This window comes from Scyliorhinus torazame, chromosome 3 (genome assembly GCF_047496885.1).
Source record: "Scyliorhinus torazame isolate Kashiwa2021f chromosome 3, sScyTor2.1, whole genome shotgun sequence".
Lineage (NCBI taxonomy): Eukaryota > Metazoa > Chordata > Chondrichthyes > Carcharhiniformes > Scyliorhinidae > Scyliorhinus > Scyliorhinus torazame.
Genome location: NC_092709.1, coordinates 9,830,778 through 9,843,681, shown reverse-complemented (window position 1 = coordinate 9,843,681; position 12,904 = coordinate 9,830,778). Strand labels below are relative to the sequence as shown.

At 43.4% G+C, this 12,904-nt stretch overlaps 1 protein-coding gene across 1 annotated transcript in view; it reads left to right on the top strand.

The window, feature by feature from the left end:
- Window positions 1-7,491, top strand: part of metap1 (methionyl aminopeptidase 1) — a 79,682-nt gene extending 72,191 nt beyond the window's left edge. Inside the window, exons 10-11 of the mRNA XM_072495285.1 lie at window positions 5,776-5,841; window positions 6,690-7,491. Of these exons, the coding sequence (XP_072351386.1) occupies window positions 5,776-5,841; window positions 6,690-6,856 (233 nt within the window). The 3' untranslated portion in view covers window positions 6,857-7,491. The remainder of the gene's footprint in view (window positions 1-5,775; window positions 5,842-6,689) is intronic.
- The last annotated feature ends 5,413 nt before the right edge of the window (window positions 7,492-12,904 follow it).

The window sequence follows — 12,904 nt, the reverse complement described above, 5'->3', positions numbered from 1 at the left end:
GTGTGGGTTTCACCCCCACAACCCAAAGATGTGCAGGGTAGGTGGATTGGCCACACTAAATTGCCCCTTAATTAGAAAAAATGAATTGGGTACACTAAAAAAATTTTAAACTTAGTTTTGCGCATGCGCCCTGATGATAGGCCGATTTATTTTTAAAAAATGTTCGCGCCCATTTTGAAGGCCGCTTGCAGCCGGCGTTATTAAAAGCCGGCTGCTGCGGCTGATTCGCGCGATCTGGAGCGCCGCGAAGGACGGCTCCGCGACCCACCCGCGACCCACCCGCGACTCACCCGCGGGTCGCGCCCCCGAGTTTGAAGAACACTGCTCCAAGTGGTGTTCAACATGGAGGAGTACTGATTCATCAGCTGATGGTGGCCAGTACTTGGAGATCAGCAGGAAGTTTCTTTGCTCATGTTTAACCTGAAGCCATGAGACTTCATTGGATCCAGAGTCGATGTTAAGGACTCCCAGGGCATCTCCCTCCCGACTGTACACCACTGTGCTGCCACCACTGCTGGGTCTGTCCTGCTGGTGAGACAAGACATACGCGGGAATGATGAGAGTGGTGCCTGGGATCTTATCCATAAGGTATGATTCTGTGAGTATGACTATGTCAGACTGTTGCTTGATGAGTCTGCGAGACAACTCTCCCAACTTTGGCACAAGCCCCCAGATGTTAGTAAGGAGGACTTTGAAGGGTCCCACATGTTAGTAAGGAGGGCTTTGCAGGGTCGACGGGGCTGGGTTTGCTGTTGTCGTTTCCGATGCTGGGTGGTCGGTCCGGTTTTCCTCTTTTGTGTTTTCTGATTCATCAGCAAATCCTTCTCCTGTTCCCAGCATTTTTCACAATGCTTACTAGAAACTTCTGATGCTTACTAGAAACTTCTGATGCTTGAAGTTTGTCAAGTTTTAATTGAAGATCCATTTTTGTTCTCAGAAATCCATCATTTATGCTTTTCAAGTTCCTCTTTCAAGTGTTCTCATTGGTTCTCTTTTTTCCTTACCAAATGCACCTTTCATACGTGAAAGTAGATTTTTCCTCGGCAGAGTATTCCTCTGCAATCGTTCGAGCTCTCATTCTGCAATTGTGCTTTTGCTAATTGTTTTTGAGACTACTCCACTTTTGTGAGAACTTTTTTGTGCCATTCTAGGTTCTCGATTTTTATCTCTTCAAATATCTCCTTAGAAATGTAATATTTTTCTAAGCGTCCAACCATTTCCTTCAGATCTGAATTCTCTTTCATGTACCTCTGTGACACCCCAAAAATTTGTTTGATTTGATCTTGAACAGTTCAGTTCATTGCCAGCTTTAGTGTCCCGAATGTTTCTCAGCCTGCTGAAACTTGAGTTTGAAATCTTCAAATTCAGTTCCGATACAAATATTTTCCAACCTTATTTTCCTTTTGCAGGGTTTGTTTATTTTTTAAGAATAGAATTCCTACAGTGTAGAAGGAGGCCATTCAGCCCATCGAGTCTGCACTGACCCCCTGAAAGAGCACGTTACCTAGGTCCACTCCACCGCCCTATCCCTGTAACCCCATAACTCCACCTAACCTACACATCTTTAGACACTAAGGGGCAATTTAGCATGGCCAATCGCTACCAAACCTGCATTTCTTTGGACTGTGGGAGGAAACCAGAGCACCCGGAGCAAACCCACTCAGACATGGAGAGAATGAGCAAACTCCACACAGTCACCCAAGGCTGGAATTGAACCTGGGTCTCTGGCACTGTGGGGCAGCAGTGCTAACCACTGTGTCACCGTGCCGTCTCGATGGCGTACACCAGATAGCTTTCCTTCATTCACAGCCAGCTGCTTGCTCCACATTGCCACCTGCTGATGCAGTTCAGGTAATGTGTCAGGATTTCCTAAAATATAAACTTTTGAGACTTCTGGAAAGTTCTCTCCCTCTCTGACGCTCTTTGTAGTTTACTTGAATATTGTCTTTTTTCCTTTTGGCGCATTTTTGGGGGTTTTCTATGCCTCTTTTTAATCTGTAATCTTCTATAATTTGAAGGTGAAAATATTCATTAAAGGCTTTTACAATTTCATCGAAGCTTGCTGAGGATCTATCAATGCGCTGCATTAAGATTACTTCATCAACAAGTTCACCAAACCAGTATAAAAGATATTAATCTGGACTTTTTCTGACTTTCTACTTAGACCTGGTGTTTCCGGTAGTTTAAAAATTCTCTTCTTCAGGATGCCCAATTTTTCGTTCGGTTTGGGCTTTGGATGAGTTCAAACTGATCTGGTAAGTTAGATTTTTGATCCATGGCTAAAAGATTTGAAGTGGTAGATTCAGCTGTAAGAAGTTGCTGGAATACAAGATGGCACTGCCCTTTGTTTGAAGACAAATGGCCTTTTTATACCTGCCGGCCTTGGCAAGCTGCTGCAGCAATGACGCTAATGCTGGACCTTGATAAATATTTACACAGTGGCTGCTTGGATCGACTGACTGGCTGCAAACCTTTCTGTTTTAGCACTGTACTTTAGGTCGCGGAAGCATTGAATCTGGCTTTTGCTGATCTTTAAAGCAGATACTTTAGTTACGATTCTTCTGAATCAATTAATATTTCTCTTTCGGGAGCGAGCTAGGATACAACGTGTTCAGTCGCTGACTCGGGGATCTGCTTTTCCCGCGTTTTTAAATGGCAATTTCTGGCCACTGAGGCCTTGCTTTGTCCTGGAATTTAAAAGTTTTAGCTCACCCCTGCTCGGTCTGCTGACTCTGGACATGGCAATAGAAGCTGTACTTTTTACGTGAAATTCCATGGAGTCTCCTGCTTTAGTGAGGAATTTTAAACATCCGCCTTCAGCTTCCAAGCCCTGTTGATTTTCCTCCGCACCTGCTACTCCAGCTTTTCTTCCAATCGGAATGTTTCTTCGGATTTTTCTTTAGTCTCGCAGGATTTTAGTTTTCTTCCGTGAGGTTTGAATTGTCCCATTCGCAGCTACCATGTTGCAAAGTGTTGGACACTGTTCAAAAGGTTTTAATGAACTCTTTGTAGGCTTAAGAAGGTTAACTGTATGTATTTATTAACTACAAGATGTATGTACATCTACACAGTAAAGGGTTCAATCTGTAAGTTGTCTCCATGCTTGCTTGTGCACACGGCTCTGTCCAGTACTGGGCTGACACTTCGGTGTGGGTCATGTGTTCTCTGGCATCACTATGTGGGCAGTACTGTACTCAGTACCACATTAATCCTGTATGTGCCAAACCCTTATACTACAGAAATAAGTGGATAAAGAGAACTTCTATCCTTATTAAATTGAGCTTTATTAGCAGAATGTATTATTGATCTAATTGTCACTTAGAAGTGCTTTATAGTCCATAGTAATTACTTTTGGCAAGTGTTTGCTTTTTAGCTTTAATGGTTCTTAGAAGCAGGCAATTTCTTTTGACAAAGGGTCATCTGGACTCGGAACGTTAGCTCTTTTCTCTCCCTACAGATGCTGCCAGGCCTGCTGAGATTTTCCAGCATTTTCTCTTTGGTTTCAGATTCCAGCATCCGCAGTAATTTGCTTTTAATTTCTTTTGACATGTTGGTTGAGCCCTCGTGTCACCAAAATCAGTTAACTCTCGTTGTATCAGTGCCCTATAACATTTTACTCATGACTAAATCTCAGATATCGCTTCAAGGTTAGTCTTGTTGCCCTGCTTTCTTCCCAAAACTCTTCTGTCTGCCTCTGCTTCTAACATTTATATACTTGTCCCTGAAATGAGCAGTGATTTCTGTCTCACCCTCTCTCTCGGGCATGGATGATCCAATATTTCTCATTCAGTAAAGTCACTTCTTCCAACAAACTTTCCTTTTTCTCCTGGTAACCATTTAAAATTGGTAGCCTCTTTCCCGACCACGAGAAACCCGTCAGAATTTTTAAAATTACTCTGTTAATTCTCTGCCCTTTTAGCTTCTGTACGGCAATAACTCCTGTATCGAAGGCCTTGCTGACAAAATACAGCTTCCCATCCCTGGCATTAACCTGGTTAATCTACAACATAAGCATGCAATGCTTTTAATGTCCTTTTTGTAATGGGTAGCTGAAAACTGCGCACATTATTCGAATTGCGACCTCAATCATTACCTTTCTCACACTGTGGCCCTGCAAGGCTGTTCCTTTTCAATATCAGATAAATAGTTCTGCTCACCATTTCAAACTCGCCTCTTTTAATAGGGGTGAGCAACATAATGTACATCAGATTAAAAAAAATAAATTTAGAGTAGTACCCAATTCTTACTTTTCCAATTAAGGGGCAATTTAGCGTGGCCAATCCACCTACCCTGTACATCTTCTTGGGTTGTGGGGGTGAGACCCACGCAGACATGGGGAGAATGTGCAAAGAATATTAGATCTCGGGGCAGCACGGTGACACAGTGGTTAGCACTGCTGCCTCATGCCGTCGAGGTCCCAGGTTCAATCCTGCCCTGGGTCACTGTCCGTGTGGAGTTTGCACATTCTCCCCGTGTTTGCGTGGATTTCGCCCCCACAACCCAAAGGGCAGCACGGTAGCATTGTGGATAGCACAATTGCTTCACAGCTCCAGGGTCCCAGGTTCGATTCCCGGCTTGGGTCACTGTCTGTGCGGAGTCTGCACGTCCTCCCCGTGTCTGCGTGGGTTTCCTCCGGGTGCTCCGGTTTCCTCCCACAGTCCAAAGATGTGCAGGTTAGGTGGATTGGCCATGATAAATTGCCCTTAGTATCCAAAATTGCCCTTAGTGTTGGGTGGAGGTGTTGACCTTGGGTAGGGTGCTCTTTCCAAGAGCCGGTGCAGACTCAGGGGGTCGAATGGCCTCCTTCTGCACTGTAAATTCAATGATAATCTATGATTAATCTGGGACAAAGATTCGGCACAACATTGTGGGCCGAAGGGCCTGTTCTGTGCTGTATTTTCTATGTTCTATGTTCTATGTGCAGGGTAGGTGGATTGGCCACGCTAAATTGCCCCTTAATTGGAAAAAATGAATTGGGTGGTTAAATTAAAAAAAAAAAAAATAAAGAAAATACCAGATTTTATTTCATAATGTCACTGCAAAATTGTCCGCTTTATTTTCAAACAATTTTAGAATTGATATGCAATGACCCGGTGTGCGAAAACCAGGCCCTGCATAACGTACAGTGGATAGAAACTATAGGTACCGCCTTTTTGTAAAATAATGCTAAAATAATGATAGATGCGGGCAGGTTGTTTCCACTGGCGGGTGAAAGCAGAACTAGGGGGCATAGCCTCAAAATAAGGGGAAGTAGATTTAGGACTGAGTTTAGGAGGAACTTCTTCACCCAAAGGGTTGTGAATCTATGGAATTCCTTGCCCAGTGGAGCAGTAGAGGCTCCTTCATTAAATGTTTTTAAGATAAAGATAGATAGTTTTTTGAAGAATAAAGGGTTATAGTGTTCGGGCCGGAAAGTGGAGCTGAGTCCACAAAAGATCAGCCATGATCTCATTGAATGGCGGAGCAGGCTCGTGGGGCCAGATGGCCGACTCCTGCTTCGAGTTCTTATGTAATGCTCAGGGGTAGTCACCAGGGAAAGACCAAGCTGGTCCATCAGGCTTGTCGTGTGCAACCTGTTGGCCACCCTCTTTGACCTCCACCCCACCCAGCCCTGCTGATCAACGTGCAAAATTCTGGACGAGCCAAGATTTTCTTGTCTTGTGGATGATTATATTCGATGTAATAGTTTTGTATAGTTATATGTCTCCGTAACACCTACATGCTGCTATTGACTGTTACTATTAAGAGAGTTTAATCGTAAATTTGTTGTTTTAGAAAACAAAGCTGTTGGAGTGATGAAGCCAGGTCATGTGTTTACAATTGAACCCATGATATGTGAGGGTAAGCTATTCATTACTTTGCTTCACAAAGTTTCACTTAATTTGTACTCAATTTGCCAAAGGAAAACTGCGCAAAGTGTGCTAGATGGTTAATCTACTTTCATTTTTAAAAAAACCTAAAAACTGGCTTGAGAACATTTCTCTCTGTTCTTGGGGTATTCTTGACTTGCAAGTAACTCTGAATTCAAATAGGAATGACTGTGGGGTTGCATTCTTCTAAAATATTAACATTTAGAATAAGTTGATGCCCATTTTTATTTAAAAAGTAAAAACAAACCACACCTGATTCACTTTTGTATAGGATTGGAACTGAAAAGCCAGAGAGGTTTATGTTAAATGTGTATCGGGCAGCACGGTGGCGCAATGGTTAGCACTGCTGCCTCACGGCACCGAGGACCCAGGTTCGATCCCGGCCCTGGGTCACTGTCTGTGTGGAGTTTGCACATTCTCCATGTGTCTGCGTGGGTCTCACCCCCACAACCCAAAGATGTGCAGGGTAGGTGGATTGGCCACGCTAAATTGCCCCTTAATTGGAAACAAATATTTGGGAACTCTAAATTAATATATTTTTTAAATGTTAAATGTGTATCGCACCTTACTTAGACCACATTTGGAGGTCTGTGCACTGTTCTGGTCGCCATGTTGCATAAAGGGAACAGGTGTTGTAGAAGGTGCGGAAAAGATTGATGAAGGTCATACTGGAGCTGAGAGAACTTGCATATCGAGAGAAACTTGAATGCCTGCCTTCTGTGCTGTTTGATTCTGTGATTTACTGCAAATGTATGTGCATGTAAGTTTATAAAAATACTTTCCGATTTTAAAATGCCTATAACATTTTCTGCGTCATAGGAGCTTGGCATGATGAGACGTGGCCAGACAGCTGGACTGCAGTAACAAAGGATGGCAAGCGTTCTGCACAATTTGAGCACACCCTTCTGGTCACGGAGACGGGCTGTGATATCTTGACACGCCGCTTGGAGGACAATGGGCGGCCTTATTTTGCATCGCAGTTGTAGCCCGCCCGCCCCCCTCCCGCCCCCTTGCTGCTGTTCTTACTGGCAGCCTCCTCGCTGTCTTCACCTGGAGTCCAACAATGCCTTAAGGCACTGATTTGTCTTTTGTTTTGGTGGGGGGGGGGGGGGGGGGGCGCGGTTCGGATGCTGCAAAGCACTGGACGCACAAACAGCCTGTTTGCAATATATCTTCTTCCCTTCCTTCCCTTCCTCCTTCCCAGAGTACCTCTGGTCCTAATGGTAACTCGTACTTACTTGTATCTTAAGTGTTTCCTTCTTGGATAAAAATGTGTGGCTTCTATCTATAGATCGGGGGCTATTATAAAAGGAAATGAAAATTGTGACTAGCTGCTGCAAGATTAGCCGGCAAATCTCCTTCGCAAATCTTGTTCTGGACATAAATACATGTTAAAATGATGGGAAAAGACACCGCTCGCTCAAAAAAAAAAAGAAGACATCTGTTATAGACTTACCTGGCCATTCTTTCGGAATCAGACTCGACTTTAAATGCTGAATGTTTTGGCGATTTCATTTCTACCATTAGTGGGGAATATTCAACACCGTCAAAAACTTTTTTTTTGTTGCCTAAAATGAAAGTGATATTCACTTTGTACCATGATTAGACACGCTAAGTTTTTTGGAATTTGTAAGTGTCTTTTTTTTCCTCCCGATAGTTGAAATGCTGGTCATAATGTTGGTGCAATGTAATCGGTGTGGGATATGGCAGAGCGGGATTTTGTGGGTTTTTTTGTAAATTTTTATTTTAATCTGACCGTATTGACGAACCTGAAAATCCAATTAGATCCACACTACTTATATAGACAGCTGTTTACAATGCCCTTCTGTTAGGAGTGCGAAACTGACCCGTGTGCAGTAAATCTACGGGGTCTTAAATACCACAAGAAAAGCTATCACTATCTTGGTTACACATTGGCATTCCTGCGGTATAAGTGGCACTCTGAATTGAAGGTGGGTTAGAAAGGAGAGTTGCTCCCTCAACCTGTGGATTAAGCAAGTTGTTTTTTTGGAAATGCAGTGTGACAAACTTGCCCTTATGTGCTTTATATCAGTCGCCCAGTTTTAACCTGAACAGAGCTGAATACCAAAATGGATTGGGGTAACTGATTCACTGATTTCCTTGAATTGTTCAGGCTGATGAACTGCGCATCTGTTCTTTGTGAATTGTGTTTTTGGAAATTGATTGGTTTACAGGTGGAAACTCCATTGCCATTCTGTTCTTCAAACAAGTGGATTAACTACTTTTGCCTTGAAGGCGCAGTGAAGTACTTGTTACTCTCATTGTGCTGAATTTTGTGAAATCACTTGGATTCCTATCTGCTCCCTTGCAAGATTGGTAACTCTGGCTGAAATCTGATCGATTGTGTGTAGGATATAGAGGAAGGTTGTCGAAAATTCTCTTCCCCGATTTCTCCGCTTGGTTTCCCGCTCTCGACTGTGGTAAACCGGTCTGTAGTATGGTTCCACAGGCTACAGTTCAGACATCCTTTTCCCTGTTCCCACTTTAATTCTAGTTTCTGTGCATACTGGATCTCTCCTTCCTGCTGCAGCTGTACATCTCATCAAATCAACCGGATCCAATTTTTAAAGGGAATTGGAAAGGGCTGGATTTTGTTTAAAAGGTTTCTCTAAAATAAAAATCTAAGAACGATCAGCCACCGGTGGTGGTGCTTGGAATCTGATCCGAAGGAACGTTGGGGAATTCTCATTGTTCTTCCGCCCCCCCCAGTATTGGAATGTAGTGCTGAAGAACTCCTTCATTTATAAAAAAAAAGGGAAGATCCATCAGGACAAAACTTGGGGAGCTGCAATACATGTGCTTGTCGGTACACGCCACAGTGCTTTTGGGGAGCGAGTTCCAAGATTTTGATGCAGCAACAGTGAAGGAACAGAGATTGCAGCTCCAAGTCAGAATGGTGTGTTGCTTGGAGGGGAACTTGCAGGTGGTGGTGTTAGCAGGCATCTGCTGCCCTTATCCTCCTAGGTGGCAGTGGTCGCGGGTTTGGCAGGGGCTATTGAAGGAGTCTTGGTGAGTTGCTGCAGTGCGTCTTGTAGATGGTACGCACGGCTGCCAATGTGTGGATAGCGGTGGAAGAATTGAATGTTTAAATCGGTGGATTGCTTTGTCCTGGGTGATGTTGAGCTTCTGGGCCGTTAATATCTGTCACAGGATCCATAAGCATTTTGTTTCTACAATCAATCGTGACTCAACCCAGACTACAACATAACAGCTCTGGTGAAAGTTTACTAGGTCTCTATGAATAACTGGCTAGGCTTCTCTCAAACACTGAAAAGTGTTTCAAGTTTTTGTTGGTTTGATGGCCTTTGTAAAACTTTAGGCTCTCATTATTTGCCATTTACTTTAGGACTATTTTGTTAGGATTTCTATTGCCAATCACCCAATGCCCATAAACTGTTATGTCGCTCCCCCCCTCCTCCTCCACTCAAGTACTTGAAACCTTAACTGCGTCACAGTTCAGCCAATTTTGACCTGGGTAAAAGACTTTATTTAACACCTTTCAGTTGACCAACCCCCTACAGAATAGCAAGTTTGAGTTGGAAGTAGCTCAGGATAGATTCCTCTGGATACAATTGTGTCTCTAGACTTTGGTTTTTTGTTCAGCTGAAGATAGGATTGTCTTGAAAGGTGAATTGTTTTCCTACGCCTGAGCCAAGAATAATGCACATGACGTGGTCTCTTTCTGCCTTGAAAGTCAGTGCCTGATGTAGTCAATTTCGACCTGTGGCAGCTGTACCACCTGCTTAGTTTTTGGGTGTGAAATGGTCACCTAGCTGTAAACGATTGAAATTGGGTTCAAGTACAATAACCTCTTGTGGTAATAAACATTGATAGCTTTGCAGAAGGTACCTTGTTAAAGGGGCCACAAAGCAGTCATTATCTGAAATCTGGTTGGCAGAGCTTGGGTCTGTCAGTTTAGTGAGTGATGAATTCTCAAACGAGAAACATGTTTAGTTTGTGTCTGTGTGTATTCACACACCAGCAGTTAGTGCAGTCGTACCCAGCCCTGTGTACACAGTATTGCTATGATTTGAAGGAATTTCAAATTTGCTGTGTTCTGTATACAGATGTACAAACTTGCTAAGAAAAGATACAAACAAGGGTTTAACATTTTAAGCCATCAGCTATGATTCTCAGGTTGCACTCACTTATTACAAAACTAAATTAATGTTTCACCGTAACAACATCAGTGGATGGGCTTGATCCACAGATGTTGTTACGGTGAAACATTAATTTAGTTTTGTAATAGTGAGTGTAACCTGAGAATCATAGCTGATAGCTTAAAATGTTAAACCCTTGTTTGTATCTTTTCTTAGCGAGTCCCCCCCCCCCCCCCCCCATCTTACAATTGTAGAGGTTCACGTCAAATTGCCAACTTCAAGTGCATCTAGTTTTTAATATTTTTTAGCCTGTTCTTCTCTTCCGTATCCACAACCAGTAGCAGAACTTTCAGTTTCTTTGCCTTTAATTCTTGGTGCTGAGATCTGATGGTGGTTGTTTTCTGCATTGAAGAAAGTTGATGGCTTTATGTTGGTATAAATAAACTATATTGAACAGTCTGCAAGAACTGCCACTGAAATAAGCCATGTTGAGTTTTATATAACATGATGTGCAAACAATAAATGAGTTACACATTTCTGTATCATCTTTTTCTTGACCTGTCTGAGAGAACACATGCTTAGAAATAGAGTCGGTTTATCAGGAATAAAATCAGGTTCTCTCTAATCGATTCCATTATTTTGATTAACTACCTTTTGGACACGTATTTTATTGTCACAAGTAGGCTTAACACTGCAATGAAGTTCCTGTGAAAAGCCCCCAGTCGCCACGCTCCGGCACCTGTTCGGGTACACAGAGGGAGAATTCAGAATGTCCAAATTACCTAACAGCACGTCTTTCGGGACTTGTGGGAGGAAACCCACGCAGACACGGGAAGAACATGCAGATTCCACAGAGACAGTGACCCAAGCCGGGAATCGAACCTGGGACCCTGGAGCTAATAAGCAATAGTGGTAACTACTGCACTACCACGCCGCCCAAGTACTTACACACCATATTGGCCTTGTTACCAACATGCTCGAAGGGCTGAATGGCCTACTCCTGCACCTATTTTCTATGTTTCTCCTTCTTCCACTTTATTGGCTGTCATGCATTTTGTGAAATCCTGAATTCAAAGAACTAGGGCGGGATTCTCATTTGGCTAACGCCGAAATCATGAAACGCGATTGGACAGAGAATAGGTTCCGACGGCAAAAATCACAGCAGGTGCCGAATTGACGGCAAATCGCAACTCTCCATCACCTCACCACCGCCATCAATGTGGCCTGGAACGCATGTACAGTAAACACCATTTGTATGTCATTAGCAGGCCTGACCCGCTATTCTCTGGGGTCGCCACAATTTTTTTTGGGGGGGCCAGGAGGTGGGCTGTGGGATCAGGGTGAATGAGCACGGAGCACCATTGCCGCAGTCGGCAAGGCAGCTATGCACACTGCTGACAGCCCACTGTCAATGGGTGCACTTCAGCGCAAACAGTGCCATCTTGTTGGCTGGGGTGAGTGTGTGTGTGGGGTGTGTGATGTGTATGTGCGTCTGCAGCTTGTCAGCCTCCTGCGTGACCCGGCAAATCCTGCACCATTTTTCATTGGAATTGATTGTATTCCACGTGGCCTTGATGCTAGCCTCTCCCCAGTCACTGAATCGGTGCGGTATCAGTTTTGTGGTCATGAAAGTCCACGAATCCCGGCGTCAACACTCTCAGGAACGGAGAATCCCACCCCTAATTTTCTCTTCCAGCCTCCTATTCAAGAAATGTCCCTGAAAAGTTGATATTTAAATTAGTTGCCCAAAATACTAATAGGTCAATATAAGAACTAGACCATGCTGCCCCTTAACCTGTTCTGCGATAATAAAATTATGGCTGATTTATCTCCGCTTCCCTGGTTACTCCCCAATATCTTTTGATTTCCTGAGATTTATAAAAAAGAAATCGGCTGATACTCACAATGGAGCACATTGGATTGGATTGGATTGGATTTTTTTTTTATTGTCAGGCGTACCGAGGTACAGTGAAAAGTATTTTTCTGTGAGCAGCTCGAACAGATTATTTAGTACATGAAATTAAAATAAAATACATAATAGGGCAACACAAGGATGTGCTTTGCTTGTATTTTCTTTTCATGTACTAAATGATCTGTTGAACTACTCTCAGAAATATACTTTTCACTGTACCTCGGTGCACGTGATAATAAATCCAATCCAATAAATCTTATGTTTCCCTGATAATCATTTGCTCCAGATTTAAGGTCACCTTTTGACCGTAACTACCTCCTAAGCCGTTCCAGGGTCACGTCAGAAAAGTGGAGTTCTAAGCATGCCAAACAGCTGGCACTCCCCATATCACTTGGTATAAATTATTTTCCAGAAAAACGAGGGACAGCAAATGCTCAAGTGATGTTTGCTCGCGTGCTGTGGGGCTGTTAGGGAGATTGAAGGATATACCATTGTTCGTGGGAATGCAGCAGGGACCATAGTGACAGTTTCTATAATTATAATCTTTATTGTCACAAGTAGGTTTACTTTAACACTGCAATGAAGTTGCTGGGAAAAGCCCCCAGTCGCCACATTCCAGCACCTGTTCAGGTGCACCGAGGGAGAATATAAAATGTCCAATTCACTTAGTCTTTTGGGACTTTTGGGAGGAAACCCACGTGCAGACTCCGCGGACACAGACAGTGAACCAAGCCGGGATTCTAACCCGGGACCCAAACACTGCAGTGCTAACCACTGCTACCGTGCTGCCCTAATGGGTAAATTACTGCTCCACAATGAATTGGAATTCAATTCATTCTACAATTAAATGGAGGAGGAACTCGGTTTTGAGGCTGGAGACACAGCTGTTCAATACAGTCATAAACAAAGTAGCAAGAAGCATTTTTTAACCAATTAGTTTTAATGCGGAAAATGGTCTAGAACGGAAGTTAAACAGAGGTTAATAATAAGGGTTAAGCAAT